This window comes from Neofelis nebulosa, chromosome 9 (genome assembly GCF_028018385.1).
Source record: "Neofelis nebulosa isolate mNeoNeb1 chromosome 9, mNeoNeb1.pri, whole genome shotgun sequence".
NCBI lineage: Eukaryota > Metazoa > Chordata > Mammalia > Carnivora > Felidae > Neofelis > Neofelis nebulosa.
The window spans coordinates 39,486,723-39,505,168 of NC_080790.1; the positions used below are offsets into that span (position 1 = coordinate 39,486,723).

Here is an 18,446-nt window from a genome sequence, read left to right on the forward strand (position 1 = left end):
GGAGTCACCAAATAGGCATCACAACCTCAAAGCTATTTCAGAGAATACTCACTGCCTTCCCAGCCTTTGCTAGCAAATGCCATCACTAACCCAAAATGGGGCTGCTGCTGCCAACACTACTTCTCTGGCCTCGTTTGCGGAGTTGAAGCCCTCAGCACTACGATAGTGGCAAAAGCTCTCTCAAAGGGCGCTAACACTTCTGTAAACCACAGCTACCCAAACAATCCCGAGAGCCTCTGCCACACACAGTCCTGCCACACTGTACCTACCAGTTAAAGAGATCTATCTCCTTAGAAGCATATAGTTCTGCCTTAGGCTGCCTTGTCTAGCCCTTCAATACTACTGCTTTATAGGGTAATTTCTAACAGCTAGGTTTACCCATGAGTTAGACAAAGCCACTCTCCGGATTCCATGAGTTTCCATCTACATCATAGCTATTAGCTCTCTTATATACAAACTAAGTAACTCATAGGACTGCTTTTGCTACAAAAAGCTCTTCCCAAAAGTTCTTCCTACCTTCCCAGAAGTTTACAATGGGTCAACAAAAACGTCCATAACCAGTTACAAACTCCCCAATGGCTGAGGTAGTCAGGGGTATCACATAGTAACCTTATGCCTCTTCTCTTAGGCCCCACTAGGACTATGAACTCCAAAGGCAAAAGTGGTCCAGTGCTAAAAATAACTGCTTATAAGGAAGATTCAAGAGATGTCACTGGAACAATCACCCAACAGAAATGACTGGCCCTGCTGGCTAGCAACCAACCCACTCACTCACACAGAACACAACACTGGAGAAAAGCAGCTAGCATGTCCACAGGAAGACAAGAGTTAGGATGATGCAGGGGAGACGGATGCAAGGGTGTTATTCTAATTGCCCCATAAGAGAGACACAGCCAGGGAACTACTCAGGAAGGAGGAAAAGTTACCCCTGTAAACACACTCCCTCACAGTAGCTAAAATTTCTTTGTAAATTTACTCATCATGATACTAGGAACTGCAATCATACAAGCAAATGGATAAACAACAAGGCTGTAACAAGATTTGCTGTATTTTTCTTTTTCTTTTTTTAAATGTCAATAGAAAACTTTAAGAATAACATAATAAAACCAGATCTGCAGAAGTTGTTAAAAGCAAGCATAAAATAATTGGAGAAAGCAAATGTTATCAAAGCAGTGACAGGAGATGAAGGATGCTTTTTAAAAATCTCAAACACTTCCTTCAACACCATACCTTATCAATGGCTTTTCCAACCCGAGAAACACTGCTGTGGATGTCTTTGTGGTCTGAGGCCAATTTTTGAACAGTATCCTTTATTCTTTTACAGCACTGTGTCAAAACAAGTGAAAGTGTCCCTGATAATTCAGCATCTTGGCCTATAAAAATGAAAGAAAGAAAGAAAAGAAAGAAGGAAGATTGGTTACTCATGAAAGCAAACCCAAAAGACAGCAAATTTCAAATAGGCCCTTTAGAACATGAGAGTTGGAAGAAAAGTGAAGAAAAACAAATATCTGCTTTGAAGCAGATGGTCACACTCACAGATAACATTTTTCAAGTGAATGCTAAGAAAGCTATCTTAATTTATTTTTTGGAATAAATAAGAAAACTTTACTAGGAAATAAACCACTTTTGTAATTACCAAAATAGCACAGACTGTGAATAATACTGCCAAGGCATTTTTCAAAAAATATGTCTAAGTGAATAAACTCAGTTATTCAATCCACTTAAAGTAAACTGTTCAAATTATTCTCAAAACAGTTTCATCATTACTAAATTTCCCGAAGAGATTATTTAGTCCAAATGCTTTATATTCTATATGAAAGATAGGAAAAAACCCAACAAACTTCTTTGGATACCATGTTGAAAAGCATGAACATAGCAGAAAAAGTTATCATATCCCCATGTATAAGGCACAGTGAGCCATTCTTTTTTTTTTTTTTTTTTAATTTTTTTTTTCAACTTTTTTTTTTTTTAATTTATTTTTGGGACAGAGAGAGACAGAGCATGAATGGGGGAGGGGCAGAGAGAGAGAGGGAGACACAGAATCGGAAACAGGCTCCAGGCTCCAAGCCATCAGCCCAGAGCCTGACGCGGGGCTCGAACTCACAGACTGCGAGATCGTGACCTGGCTGAAGCCGGAGGCTTAACCGACTGCGCCACCCAGGCGCCCCACAGTGAGCCATTCTTATAAGGGTTCCCACCACCCTACCTGATAACAGAGGCTTACTGTGCCCTAAAGTGTATACAATGTGGTTTATGATGAATTCCTGCTTTCCTTATGGGAGTCTAGAATTACGCTATACGCTAAGGCAGAGAGTGCCTATATGACCAGTCCCCGATAAACACCCTGAGCACTACCTCTCTAGAGAGCTTCCCTGGTAGACAACACTTCAAACTTACTACAATTTGATGTCAGAGGAATTAAATGTGCCCTGCCTGTGTGACACCACACTGAGAGAGGACTCTTGGAAATCTTTTCCTGGTTTCCTCTGGACTTTGCCCCATGAGCCTTTTCCCTTGGTTGATTTTGCTTTGTACCCTCTTGCTATATAATAAACCTTAGCCATGAGTGTGACTACATGCTGAGTCCTATGTGTCTTCCTAGTGATCACTGGAATCTAAAGGTGGTCTTGGGGACCTTGATACACATGACAAATCAACGGAAAGTTACTAGAATTTAAATCCTCTTTCCCAGTGCTACCTCCTCCTCAGGAAAAAGGGAGAAAAAGAAGATGGGAGGAAGAGAGAGAACAAATTGAGTCATGTTGTCAATTACCTCATATATCTACATATCCCCACCTGTGAGTAACACCCCTGGCTTCTAAACCCCTACTCACTATAACAGTGATTCTTAAACTGTAATTTACATCAGAATCACCTGAAGATCTAGTTAAAACAAAAGAGTTGCCCCCCCCCCATCCCCAGTTTCTAATTCAAGAGCTCTGGGATGGGGCCCAAGAACCCGAACAAGAACAACCACAAAACTACAGTAGTCCTAGGATGTTCATTTATTCAACAAATATTTATAGAGAACTCATTATGTGACAGGTATAGCAGTGACGCAAAACCATCAAGTACCACCATCAAGTACCTAGGTTGCCTTAAAACGTACCTTCTGGTGAGCAAGATAAACAACACTAAGTATCAATTATATACAGCATGACAAAAGATGATATATGCTACTGGGGGAGAAAAAGTTGTGTAGAAGAGATGGGAAGTGCATTTGAACTGAACAATCACAATCTTAAACAGAGTGGACATTATAGGCCTCACTGAGAAAGTCGTATCTGAGTAAATACCTGAAAGAAATGAGGGAACCAGCCTTGGGGCTACTGTGGGGGTTGAAGGGCAGCATATCTGCCACCCTAAAATTAGCTTCTTTGGCATAAGGATTATTTTGAGCATATTATTGTGAGAAACAGCAGATGCAGGAAAAACTCTGAAAACAGTAAAAGTTACCCTTTTGTAAGGGAAATTTACATTTAGAAATCTCCATCGGTAAGAATGTTTCCCTCTCTATACTTGGAAAAGAAGAATGGCACTAAATCATAAGAAACCTATCAATGAAGAAGGCTCAGATTTATACCTGAATAACAAACTTTACTCTTACTGTGCTTTTCCTGATAAACTGGTCTCCCCACACCTTTCCTGAACTCTAAGCCACCTTTTTGACTTGCTCATTTTTCTCCGGGAACCTCCCACATATATATGAGGTATATATGTTAAACTGTTTTTCTCTTGTTAATCTGCCTTTTATTACAGGGGTCTCAGCCAAGAACTCACAAGGTTAGAGGAACAATTCTTTTTCCTCTCCTTCAGGGGAAAGCATTCCAGGCAGAGGGAGCAAAAGCCCTTACAGAAATATCCTAGATTATTCAAGGAACAGCAAAGAAGCCAGTGTGGCTAAAGTAGATGTCTGGCAAAGAAAAAGAGGAGAAAATGTTTAAAAGATTACGGGGTCATGATCTTGCAGGGCCTTTTTGGCATTATAAAAGGCTTCTTAGACTTTATTTTGAGTGAAAGGGATATCCACTGCAAGGTTCTGAACAGAGCAGGTACAAAAACTGACACATTTTAGTATGGCCATTCTGGCTCAGGACAGGAGTAGAAGAACAGAAGCAGGAAGAGTAATTAGGAGGCTGTGGCAGCAATCTAGATGAGAGGACAGTCGCTCAGCCCAGGGTGTTAGACGTGGAGGTGGTGAGAAGTGGCTGGATTCTGGATATATTTTGATGATAAAGCCAACAGGATTTCCTAAGTATGAGGAAAGAAAAGGACTTACAGATGACTCTAAACTTTTTAGCTTAAGTCAACTGGAAAGATGGAGTTGTCTTCAATTAGAATAATATAGATGAAAAGCTGAGCAGGTATGAGAGGAAGAAGAGATAGAGTTCAGTTTCAGCTTGTTAAATTTCATATGAGAGCAGTCACCTCAGTGCACATGAGGAGGAGTTACATATACAAACTTGGGAGTTCAAGAGCAAAAACAGGGCTGGATATATAAACTTGTGAGTCACTGGCATGTAGATGATACTTAAAGCCATGAGGCTAAATCAATGAAATCATCAAAAGAATCAGTACAGACACAAAGAAGTAGTAAAAGACGAGAGTCCTGGAAACTCCAAGTTTATAAGACCACGATAAAGTCGAACTGGAAAAGGAGACTAACTGAAACACTGTGATGTAGGAGAAAAATCAAGTATGGTGCTGGGGAAGCCAAGTAAAGAAAATGTGTCAAGGAGGAAGAAGTAACCAAGTGTATTAATGCTCTGCTATGTTAAGTAAGATGTGGACTAAGAGCTGACCACTGGATTTATAATGTGGAAGTTATCAGTGACCATGACAAGAACAGTTTCTCTCAAATTTCAAGAAAAGAAACCTAGAAGGGGCATCTGCATGGCTTAATTGGTTGAGTGTCTGACTCTTGATTTTGGCTCAGGTCATGATCCTATGCTGACGGTTCAGAGCCTGGTTGGGATTCTCTCTGTCCCTGTCTCTCTCAAAATTAAAGGAAAGGGATAAGGGGGAAGGGGGAAGGGGGAAGGGGGAAAGGATAAGGGGGAAGAGAGAAGAAGGAAGTGGGAAAGGAAAGGAAAGGAAAACAAAGGAAAGGAAAGGAAAGGAAAGGAAAGGAAAGGAAAGGAAAGGAAAGGAAAGGAAAGGGAAGGGAAGGGGAAAGAGGGAGGGAAGGAAGAAACCAAACCTAGGGACTTCTAGGCACTATGAAGAAGGGAATATGTTTGGTTCAGTGACAACCACTGAGAGAAGTAAAACGATAAACAGACAGAAAATAGTGTCCATAAGGTAAGCAATCCAGTATGATGTGGCCAAAATAAATTGCCCTGATCTCTATTTACAATTATACGAAGTATGTATCAGGTGCTTCCAACATCTAATAACATAATTTAAGCTAAGAGAAGACCTGGAAATTCAGGAAAATTTCAAAATCTGTCTAAAAGGTATTCCATACATACCTTGAGCCAAAAGAATCTAACTGCTTCAGTAGCTCTACTCTGGCCATTTCTGTATCTAAACCTTACCTAACGTCAATAGCTTCATCTCCTCTATAAATCTCTCTGTTCACCGATTCGAGTGAATCTCAATTCCTAATTCGAGTCTTCTCAATTCCTAATGAATTCTGTTCTCTCCACCATTCCTCTGGCACTGAATCATATCCCACTCAACAATTTTATGTATAATCCCATCATCCATCTCAATTAGATACAAGTCCTGAAGGGAAGACAGATTCTTATTGTTAACTGTGTATTCCAGTCTTATCCTATTGCCTTGCAGTTTCATGCGCTATTAATGTAAGTATTTGGATTGATGGCAGAGAGAAAAAAACAGGTAAAAAGAATGCCATATTCAACAAATGGTGCTGGAATAACCAGACATGCAAAAGAATCATACCATATACAAAAATTAACTCAAAATGGAATGAAGATCTAAATATAAAAGCCAAAACTATCAAATACCTAGAAGAGAATAAGAGCATTCTCGACCTTGGATTGAGCAATGGCTTCTTAGACATTATACCAAAAGCACAAGCAACAACAACAACAAAAAAAACCAGACAGATAAATTAAATACTTAATTCCTTCATTTGTTCAGTTGGCCTTTACCAAAACTAAAAACTCTTGTGCTCCAAATACTACCAAGAAAGTGAAAAGATAATCCACAGAATGGGAAAAAACATTTACAAGTCATATGTCAGATACGGGCCTAGTATCCAGAATATATAAAGAACTGTTAGAACCCTACAAGACAAATAACCCAATTTAAAAGTGGGCAAAGAATTTTAATAGACATTTTCTTCCCAGAGAGAATAAGACAACCATAAAAACAGGAAAAGATGCTCAACATCATTAGTCAAAAGAAAAATGCAAATCAAAACTACAATGAGAAACTACTTCACTCCCACTGGGATAGCTATGATGAAAAAGATGGACAACGAGAAGCGTTGGGGAGGATGCGGAAAATTTAGAACCCTCATATATTGCTGGTGGCTGTACAATGGTGTAGCACTGAAAAAAACAGTTTGACAGTTCCTCAGAAAGTTAAAGAGTTACTGTATGATCCAGGAATTCCACTCTGAGGTACATACCCAAGAGAAATGAACACAGAGGTCCACACATAAGTTTGTACATGAACGTTCACAGCAGCATTATTCATACTAACCAAGAAGTGGAATCAATCCAAATGTCCAAATGATGAATAGATAAGTGGGGCATATCCATAAAATGGAATATTATTTAGCCATAAGGAATGGAGCACTAATACATACTACAACACGGATGAACTTCAAAAACACTGTGTTAACTGAAATAAGCCAGACACAAAAGGCCATACATTGTGTGGTTCTACTTATATGAAATCTCCAAATCCATGGACAGAAGTAGATTCATGGGGGCCAGAGGCTGGGGAAGAGTAGAACGAAGAATGACTGTTAATAAGTTTGAGGTTTATTTTCGGAGTGATGAAAATGTTCTGGGATTAGATAACGGTAATGGGTGCACATCTCTGAACATACTGAAAGGCAGTGAGTGAATCATACCCTTTAAAAGGGTGACTTTTATGGTATGTGAACTATTTTTCAATTTTAAAAATCTTAAAAATGCAAGCTGTAAGTCCTATCCATTCTATCATATTTTTTTTTCCTACACTCAGTAGACAGCAAAGTAAACAAAAGGTTAAAGAACAAAACGGCAAAGACCAAAGCAGAGGATAGAGGTCATCTGGAATTTACCAATTGAACTTCCAAGCCCCAATCTTGAAATCCATCATTTTCCAATCTCAGCAACTTAAATGTCTGAAGTTTGGTGCCTTTGTCATCTCTTTTTTTCCTTTACCATCTACAAGACCCTCCACTTTTTGTTTTTCAAGTTTATAAATGACAGACACTAGTAGCATAAGGTCGATTAATAAACACTGAGAGTTTTCAGTATGCCCCAAGGAAAAATAATTTCTACAATGTATTTGGAAATGTAGGAAAAGTACAATGGAATAATCTGAAAGAGAACCCTGGGAAAGCCCTGTTCAAAGAGAAAGATTCCACTAATGCATTTTCAAATGGATTTAGTGGAAAGCAGCCAAAGGTAAAAACAGGTTTAGAAATCACTATAATAATCAAATTGACTGAGACCAAACCTCTAAGTCCTAAAGGGAGAGTTCTAATGTTCTTCTGATTTCTCTGTCTTAAAACGAAACCTGCTTCTAGGAGAACCTTTCTGTGAAAGAAATCTAATTGGATTTAGTTCCTAGAAATAAAGTGGGAGGATTACTGTGACAACCATCTTTACCATAACTAAACTGGATGTGAAAGTATATGTTAGAACCCCGACTGGCCACTGCAAGGGTCACTTTTTACCCAGAATGACGTCCTGTGCCAACCGTCTTTCCATGCAGTAAACCTCTTTGGACTCAAGCCCCATGCACAAGCATAAAAGAAATAGTTCTGAGGCAGTGCTCATTACTTACAGTGACCAAAAGTATTTTTTTAAGACTGTTTTTTTAGAGCAGTTTTAGGTTTACAACAAAATTGAGAAGGAGATACAGAGATTCCCCATTTTCACCTTGCCCCTATGCATGCACAGCCTCTCCCATTATCAACATCCCCCACCTGAAACGTACTTTATTTTTAAAACAAGGATGAACCTACGCCGACACATCATTATCACCCAAAGTCCACAGTTACTGTAGAGTTCACCCTTGGTGTTGCACCTATGGGTTTTGACAAATGTGTAAGAGCATATATCCCTCACTATGGTATCATGCAGAGTATTTTTACTGCCCTAAAAATCCTCTGTGCTCTGCCTCTTCATCTCTCTCCTCCACCCCACCCCTGGCAAGTGCTAATTCTTTTGTCTCCTTCCATAGGTTTCCCTTCCTCAGAAGGTTAGATAGCTGGAATCACATAGCACGTAGCATTTTCAGATTGGCCTTTCATCTGGTAATACGCATTTTTAAGGTTCTTCCATGTCTTTTCATGGCTTGATCCTTTCTTTTCAGCTATGCATAATATTACATTATCTGCATGTACTGCACTTTAGCCATTCACCTAACTAAAGAACATCTTGGTTGCTTCCAAGTTTTGGCAATTATGAATTAAAAGCTACTATAAACAGTCTGTGAAGGTTTTTGTATGGGCATGTTTTCAACTCCTTTGGGTAAATACCAAGGTGCACGATTGCTGCATTTCATAGTAAGAGTAGTGTTTACTTTTGTAAGAAATTGCCAAGCTGTCTTCCAAAGTGGCTGTACCACAAAACTACTTTTTACAATTTTTTTTTTTTTTTTTTTTTTTTTTTTTTTAATTTTAGAGCAAGAGAAAGCAGGGGAGAGAAAGAATCTTAAGCAGGTTCCATGCTCAGTGTGGAGTCCAACTCAGGGCTCAATACCACAATCCTAGAATCAGGACCTGAGCCAAAATCAAGAGTCAAACGCTCAACTGACTGAGCCACCAAAACACCCCTAAAATCACTTTTATCATTATTTAATTCAACAGATAAAATAATTGGTACATCCATAAGAGATTTTAAATCCAAGCAAAGAACCAACACACATGGTTGGTCTTTCAATACAATAGAATGATATTCTCAGAGACTAGAATAATCATAGTCTCTTCCAAAATCAGACAAACTAAATTAAACATATCTGAGTGAACTCCTAAACCATTTTTTTTTTAATTTTTTTTTTTCAACGTTTTTTATTTATTTTTGGGACAGAGAGAGACAGAGCATGAACAGGGGAGGGGCAGAGAGAGAGGGAGACACAGAATCGGAAACAGGCTCCAGGCTCTGAGCCATCAGCCCAGAGCCTGACGCGGGGCCCGAACTCACGGACCGCGAGATCGTGACCTGGCTGAAGTCGGACGCTTAACCGACTGCGCCACCCAGGCGCCCCAAAACCATTTTTTTTAATAGAGCACAGCTATGACTTCAAGCTCTACCTTGGGCTTCATTTACTGCCTAGCGATTTCAAGATTTATGTCCACTAGTTTCACAGAAATAAACTAGAAAAATGTTTGTTTCCATAGCATCATGTACTTCCCTATCAGAGTTTCAGACTTAATTGTAAATATTTGTCTATCACCCCCATGAAATTACTTGAAGACAGGAAACTCGATTGCTTAATCTCCAGTGTTTAGCATGGTAACTGACATATATTAGGCATCCAATAACTATTTACCAAAGAAATAGAAAAATAATAATTTTTTTTTTATTTAAGAAGGCTCCATGCCCAACGTGGGGCTCTATCTTACGACCCCAAGATCGAAAGTCACATGCTCTACTGACCGAGCCAGCCAAGGGCCCCTAAAAATTATGTATTACATATTCTAATTTTCAAGCCCAGCACTGGAGACTCCCGGCACTATGACATACTCTGAACTAACTCCCTCTGAAACTGCAGGCAGTGTCACACTCAGCAGCTCACTCACCTTCCACTTCCTTCCAGGATGTTTAGTGCATACTACACAATAGCATTATGGCTTAAAATTTCCAAATACCAAATAAATAAATACACACACACACAACACAAATTTCCAAATAAAACACATTCATAGAATAGAGTCCCCAGTTGTAAGCACCTTCCCCTTTCCAGATAATGACCAATCCCTCCCCTCAAAAACCTTAAATAAGTACGTAAAGACGTGGAAAAAAATTAACAGGCTCGTGTCTGAGCCAGTCTGTGTTTGTAAAACAAAATCATGCCACGGTGTGTCGAAAAAATGACACACATTTCAACTTTAGTAGATACATGTTCCTATAAAAGTACACCCCAAGTCAAAATGTAGGAAAGCAGGACAAACTTACACAATTAAGAGTGCCCTGTTCCCACAAAGGGAAAAATTATAAAATTCCTATTTATACCTTGGTTTTTATAAATAACTTTTCAAGGCAGTCTATCATTTTTTACATTTATTTATCCAATTATTTTCCTTCAGTACTAATCACATGGCTTAAGACAACCATAGGTTCAACTATGTGACAAGATTTACTCATCACTTTGGCTAATCTAATACAATCAAGACAAAGATGATTGAAAGCTATGTTCTCATCCCTACTCAGTGTTTACATTTTCAATTTGTTTGCCATTTATTTTTATGGTATCAGGAGGAAAAAAAACCCTCAAATAATTGCACATACTGTTAAAGAAAGATAAACAGCTTGTTGGTAGGCAGCACTATAATGGTGTGGCTTGATATGTCTGCTCATGGACAGATAATTAAAAGTTCTAATTTGGTCTGTAAAAGGCAGCTTAAAGGTGTCAATTACACTATGCAGTGCATGCTGCCTAAGAGTCCAACACATGAGACTATAATTAAGAGCATTCTATAAAAAAGTGGTGAGGCACAACACAGGAAGGTGACTACTATGATGATGATTACTCAGATGTCCAAAACGGCTGAAAACCTTACCACCTAGGACTACAATATTTTGATAGAAGCAAATAGTAGCATTCCCCAGAAATCACGAAGACTTGACCTTACAATCTTATGAATATCATGGAGGCAGAAAAAAATTTAAATATCCAAGTTTATAAATATTGTATATATTGCATTTGAGCTCCTTTGCATTATTAAAAGTTAATTTCACTTCATAAAATGGACAGAGATCTTAAATTTGGAATTAACTGGAAAGCAAAATGGCACACAAGTTTTTATATAAATACAAAGAAATCCACTTAGTAAACATAATCCATTTAGTCAACATAACTGTGTCTAAATGAAAACCCAGACCTCATAGAGCTATACCCCAGAATTCATTCTAGTTTAGTTCCTTAAAAAATATTAAAATAAAAAAAGTCAAAAGAAGGCTGTAAGGGGGCAAAAAATTCTACATTATCCCATTATATTATACCACTCTTAATACCTTCAAATAAACAAAATGAGACTAGACAAAGACAAAACAGAAAACAACAGCAACAACAACAACAAAACACTAAAGTCAAAAGGGAGAATCATGACATTCAGAGTCAATTTACTGAGTGCAGAATACCCATGTCAGTAGTGTTCAAGGTACAGATCAAGTATTTTAGATTAAGAAATTTAGGATGTGAATAAAAAGAGAAAAAATAAAATGGTCTAAGATTGATTCTAAAGAAGTCACTGAAAAGGGCCATCTGGGTGGCTCAGTTGGTTAAAGGCCTCTTTGATTTCAGCTCAAGTCATGATCTCACGGTTTGTGGGATGGAGCCCAGCGCCAGGCTCTGTGTTGACAGTACAGAGCCTGCTTGGGATTCTCTCTCTCCCTCTCTCTCTCAAAATAAGTAAATAAAGCATTAAAAAAAAAAAAAAGTCACTGGCAAGGTGAACATGAATCTACTTGTAAAATATTAAAATAGGAAAACTGGCATCCTGAAAAGGTAAGGTTTGTATTTAAAAAACAATAAAAGGACTGTTTCATACTGTGAGTAGCAAACTAAATTGTGGCCTATTGGAGCTTGGGGCTTCTTAAGAGCTACCTCAGCACCTAAGGCACAGCAGCTGCTCACAGAGATTCACTCAAAGGAGGAAGGGGAAGGCACAAATAGAGCACACCCTTTTTCGTTTCTAGGGGCAGTATACACTGAAAACAATTTTCAGTATATTAATTGGTGGTAAATCTACAAAGTACAGTATTTTGGGGGTCAACCCTGACCTTTCAGAACAAAATAAAGGTTCAGACAGGTGTGTTCTGATCCAGTGCAGCAAATCGCAGCCTAGTGTGCTGCAAAACCAACCATGGGGGGAGGGGGGGGGAGTTTATATTTAAAAATGAAATTACATGGTACAGACTAATAGTGTTCCTAGAGCAGAGAGCTAGATCAAAATGAGTGGCATAGGGAAGAAAGGGAAGACTTCAAAAATACACAATGAGGCAAGACTGAGAGAAATGACCGAAAAAAAAAAAGAGGACACAAAGCACCAGTTTTGAAATGTCTGTGAGACAGTCCCACTTTATAGAGCCTGTTCACTCCCTTCTAATTCAAAATAGAATTGATCTCTAACCATCTCCTTATTTATCTCTGAAATGAATGACTGAACCAGATGAAGTTTCTTTTAGTCTTTAAATGTAAAACTTCATACTTAAAAATCAAACTCAAATCTCCACCTTTCTCTCTCATAAACTTCCTATTTTCTATTTAGTTCCATAACTGTCTACCTCTCACTCATGCTCAAACCTTAGATTAACCTTTGATTTTTCCAACCCTTCTCTCCCATTCTGCCAGACTGCATCCATGCACCGAGTCCTGGCAATTCTTTCCCTCAGGAGATCCCATGCATGGGTCCCTTTACAATCTCTACCACCACTACCCAAAGACAGGTCCCTCTTTCCTCAGATCTAAGCTGGCACTTAACTAGTCATCTTGCCTGTAGCCAAACTGCACTCCCAACTCCAGTCAACCTAAATGCTGCTAATCGGTCTCCGATCAAGTCCCTGCCCAGTCCCTGTTCGAAATGTACCACCCACCCAAGTCATTCAAGGTCTTCTCAGTCTACTACACTACTTTCCCTGGTATCTAAGAGTCTGTAAACCCTGATTCCAACTTTAATTCTTTATTCTATTTCTCCCCACCCTGGTCCTTCCTTGTTCCCAGAATGCCTCTTGTATTCTCAGTCTTCTGCATCTTTTTTCTTGCCAACCTCCACTCCTGGCACTTTGTCCTACCTTCCTACTATCCTCATTCAATCTCTGTTACTGAAACTTGACAGGTTAGAAGACTTGGTTTCAAATCCCACCCCTTCTTGCCAGTACCACTCAATCAACATTGGCCAATACACATGGCCTTGCATTATAGGGCACTGTTTGTTAAAAACACACCAATGTCATCTCCCTAACTAGACAGAAAGTTCTTAGAGCACAAGAACGATTCCTTCTCCTTTGTTAACCCCCACAAGAGTTAGCCTAGTCCCACATATATATATATATAATTGGCGATTAGTAACTATTGACCAGGTGCTCTAAAACTCAAGTGAAATAACAACCCCCCACCCCCAGCCATTCTTTCTAAAGGTTTCTTCTCCTCCCATTTCTCTGAACTGCTAGTATTTATACCAACCAGAAACACTGTTATACTGTGCCAAGACAATGACTTTCTTTTCCCCTCTCAAATATACATGTCTGGTCTCATTAGCCAACCAAAGTTCCTTGAAGATTGTTTCTTATACCTTTTGAATATTCCTTATGGTGTTACAGGCAGACCACTGGGCACAGAATGGTAGCTAACATACACCAATTAAAAAAGATACCTAATAGTCAAAATGTCTTAATTAAGACAGTGCTTAACACTACTTAAAGGCACAGACCTAAAAAAAAAGGGAGGGGGGGCACTGATCTTAAAAATAACAAATACACCTTGTTAAAAATAACAAATACACCAGATTTTAAAGCCAGTTTATACCAATTGACTATTTAATTCCCGTAACTCTTGCAATGTAAGTTACCAGTTTACTGAAGAAGAAATAGGTTAAGTAAGATTATAAAACCACTCAGCAAAGTGGCAAACACTCAAACCCAGATTTCCCTAGCTCAAGGACAATATTTCATGGTCTACTCTCCAAGTGGCAGACTCATTTTCTCATCTTCTATCTCCCTAACTAGCCTCCAAGTTCCTAGAGGGCTAAAGCCATGTATAATCCTTCTTTTAAATCACTCCTTATCTCCTCTTGAATACCTTCATATAATCACTAATAAATTCATTATTATACCATGTGTTAGCTAACCTGGATTTAAATGAAATTTAAAAGTTAAAAAAAAACCAATAAGAAGATACTGAATCTATATAGATCCCACAGATAGAGCAAACTCTTCAAAGATAACACACAGCCAGACACTGTGCCCCAAAATGAGAAGAAATTACCATTCAGGCTCAATGTTAGGTGTTAAAAGACTTTGCAATACAGTCTTATGGACTCCCAGGACAAGGCTACCTAAGAACCACTCTGAGCTCAGCCATACTATCACCAAACCCAAATAAGGCGAAACTATTATTTCTAAAAGCTTCAGGTCTTGCTGGAGATTCTAGTCTCTGTTCTTTGTGGCATTAGACAAGAATCTAATCCAAGAGAAAGGACAGATGTTTATGCCACTCTTCTACAAACTCTTGGAGCTTTCCAAAACATGCCAGTCTAGAGAGCATCATGTCCCTGGTATCTATCAACTTCTGGGGGTTACACAGAGTACCATGGGGCTCCAATACACAGCGCAGGGCCGGGACCCTCTAGAATTCTCCCCTATACTGCATTTTAGGGTCATTTTCAAAGATTTTACAGATGAAGAAGCAGGGCCCCAAATAAAAACAAGTCAGTTTCAATGTCCTAAGTGAATAGTTTACTAAAACAGCATTTTCACTTTCCTAACCACTAAGAGACTAAGACATGGAAACAATGGAGATTTCTTTATATACTCTAGTATGATAGTATCACAGAAGTATTAGCAAGCTTCTCCTTCACAAATATTATCCAGGGTTAGAAACTACTTAAGATATAAAATAACCTTAGGAAAATGATTTTATTATGCCAAGCATACAAGCAATTTCAAGTAAGTTCCCAAAGGTAACATGAACCAAATTATATTTTTTAATCTATAGATTAAGTTGTCCTAACAACTCAGTATTTGAACTGTTTGAACATTACAGTTAGGAGGCAAGACAAAAGCTGAGAAATAAAGGTTTGGCTAGTCAAGAAAACATTGCAAAGAACATTGCTATTAGTCTAACTTGCAGCTGCTCAACTATAATAGCCATCTATCACTTTTGTCTGGATACAAGTTTTCCTTCTTAGAACTCTCTCCTCTGTATGATCACACGGCCGTACATCTCCGTACACAGGGTAAGCAAAGACAGCCCAAGGTGGCCAATGGACTCCATGCCCTGGCCCCTGTTACTGATTCAAGAAAAGGTTTATGACCCTTACCAAGGCAATACGGACACTCCCTGGTAATTTTGTTTTTGAAAATACAAGGGGAAAAAAAGGCATGTTCCTGTCTTTAGGATCACTAGCAGGATAAGGATGACATGAACTCCATTGGCCACCTTTAACTTCCGTGTAGAGAAAGCTCCTCTGAGAATGAAGCCAACCATGGAAAGCACAGGTGAGTGAGGAAGAGAAAAAGACCAGTCCTTATGGTACCTTCTCTAGTCCTGGAGCCAGCTGGCCTTACCTCAGCCTATTTAGTCATGAGTCAACAAAGCCCACTTTAATTAAAACTATTTGATTGCCACTTGCAATCAAAAGAATCCTGAGTAATATACTAGTCTCCTGGTGTATTGAATGAATGAATGAATAATGAGCCAAATAACAAAGAATTATCTCCTAAAAGAGCCTGGAAAGGAATGGCTGACAAAGTTAAATCTGCTTCTAAACCTAACTGGAGATGCCCACACTAACCTATTCTTCTCACCATCTAAAACAGCCCAAGTAGTGCCTTAACTGCTCTATTCTTCTCTTAGAGTATTTGAACAATGACTACTGTTATCCACCCTAACTTTTCTGACCTACTTATCTGCTACTTTCCACACTAGATGTTAAATGTAGATATCAAATTTTATTCAATTCAAAATTTAAAGTCCTTATTCTCTCAATCTTGTTAATATTTAGCAAAAAGTTCAGTTGACAAATGAGAGACCAGATACCGTAGCTTACTCCAAGTACACCAAAGAGTGAGACTGAATAAGTAAACTATTCCTCTACCAAACTCTGATCCTTTAATAATTCATTCAAGATCACACATTCGACCCTGGGAGGCTCTAAAAAGCACAGAGAATTTACGTGCATAAATAAGCATGCTTTTCAATATATACAACTCAAATTCTAGAATGAAAAGTTATACCTACCATGTGGCCCTGAATCTGTGTTCTGTCTACTGATACAAACCATACCATAGAAATTAGTGAAAAACATGACCACCACAATTTGCCTTTTCTTTCATGCTTAATTGCCTACTTACCTTCTCATTTATTACCTTCAAATTTTAAAAACTGGAAGCAGTTCTGCAACTAGTAACTAAATATTCTTTGAATCACCAAAGAGAGAAAGATGGACGGTTATGGTTTAAATGAGTTTTACTACTAGGAGTCATACCCCTCTCTCTCCCTCCCTCTCTCCCTCTCCCTATTCCTCTCTCTCTCTCTCTCTCTCTCACACACACACACACACACACAAGGAGTTTTAGAAGCTAACAAATACATGTATTGATCACTCCTACAAATTAAGTTGTCTTTACCAGCTTGCAAACTGCAATAATACTAAGCTTAAATCACAGTAAGTAGAACTACATGTTCCGTACCTCAAAGTAAAAAGGAATAGTGACAAATTACCATTTCCCTGAATTTTCTTAAAAATTTTCCTGGAAGCAAGCTAGCATCTTTGTATGAGGTAGAAGACTAGGTGGTCCAGAAATAAGAAAGAGTAGGAAGGAGATTTCTTAGTGAGTATCCTTTTTTATTATTTGAATTTATACCATTTGAACGTACTACCTACTCAAATAAAATTAAAATTTAGAAAATTCACTGAGACTCATTTTCAGAAAGTACATTATAACTCTCTGTAATAGCCTAGAAATAATTTTTTAAAAATACTGCACACTTTTGACTCTTACAAAGATAGTAATTTTCCAAAATATACTTCAGATACATCATAAATGCTACCCTCTTGTTTCAGTCCATTCTCTACTCACCAAATGTGAAATCAGAATACCAGCAAAACATGATATACAGTTCTTTTTTGCTCTCCCTTCCAGAACAGAAGTGCTAGTGGGAAACAAAATGTATTTGCCAAAAGAAAAAAATTGCTAAAAAGCATACAAATAATCACAAGTCAAATCACCAAAATTTATCCATACTGTTAATTAAGGGTTGCCCAAAGTATGGTTTCCATACCATTGATGCAAATGGTGACTTTAATTGTATGTGAAACAATATTTTAATAGTTATGAATTTGCTTTTAATAGTTTATTATACCTAGTACACCAAATCAATGACTTCACAAATACTAGTGCCTACAATGAGGCTAAATCTATTTAAGTGAAATCATGAATCTATCTGGGAAAAAAAAAGAGTGCATATGTGTGAGTAAAGTTTGAGAACCACTTGTGCATTACCCAAAGATCAAGGGCTCACCAGGAACGACCACCAAACAGAATCAACCATACTGAATCCTAAATTAGCTCAAACCTCATGCATATGGGGGAACTCACTGAAAAGCTGGTACAACTAAATGACACCAGTGCTCTCCTCTTTCTTAAGAGTTACGGAAATTAAGCAAACCTGAAGTTTAAATAAAGTAAGGGTAAGACTCAGAGCTTGGTACAATCCTTGAACTTCTGGCTAATGACGCTAAAAAATGGTATTCCTTTCCACAGACCTTTCATGTGCTGTCAACAGTCATGTCTAATCCCTTTTACCTCAGACACCTCACTCTGCAGGCTCTGGCTCACTCTCCCATCCTGCAATCTACCACCCTAAGGTTTCCAAGGCAGTTCTAGGGCCTGAAGAAAGCCTTTACAGTCGATCAGTCTCCAGGAAGAGGAACGAATCAGGCTCCGGCAGAACTTCTGTTTAGTATTCTCTGTGATTCTTTAATGCCTCTTCACACTTCTGTTACTGCTATGTTGCCCCTCAACCACCAAAACACTGGCCACGACCCAGTCGAAGCCTGCACTTATCTGTCAGAGCCTTATACTCTGAAATTACTCCTCGGTCTCAGGCCTCACACTCCCATTAAAAAATTAATTAAAAAAAATTTTTTTTTCCTTCTCCCAGGCCGGACTTGGTGAGGAGTGGATTAAATGGCAGAGCACAAATTAATCCTCCAGGCGTGAGTGACCATCCACCTCACCTTATTCTCCCAAAGGTATCTGAATTAAGAAAAGTGCATTTTAAAAGAAATAGTTAATTAAAGAAAGTTTATATGAAAGAATTCTAGGCTATATAGAGGCAATTTAGAGCAGATGAAAAGAGATTTTAGG

At 38.5% G+C, this 18,446-nt stretch overlaps 1 protein-coding gene across 6 annotated transcripts in view; it reads right to left on the reverse strand.

Moving 5' to 3' along the window:
• Positions 1 to 18,446, reverse strand: part of RMND5A (required for meiotic nuclear division 5 homolog A) — a 62,990-nt gene that overhangs the window by 40,735 nt on the left and 3,809 nt on the right. For 5 of the 6 annotated variants that reach the window (XM_058683398.1, XM_058683397.1, XM_058683400.1 and 2 more), the window contains exon 2: positions 1,231 to 1,373. The exons of the other annotated variant lie outside the window; for it this stretch is intronic. In XM_058683398.1, the coding sequence (XP_058539381.1) occupies positions 1,231 to 1,373 (143 nt within the window). The remainder of the gene's footprint in view (positions 1 to 1,230; positions 1,374 to 18,446) is intronic. 6 annotated transcript variants of the gene reach the window in all.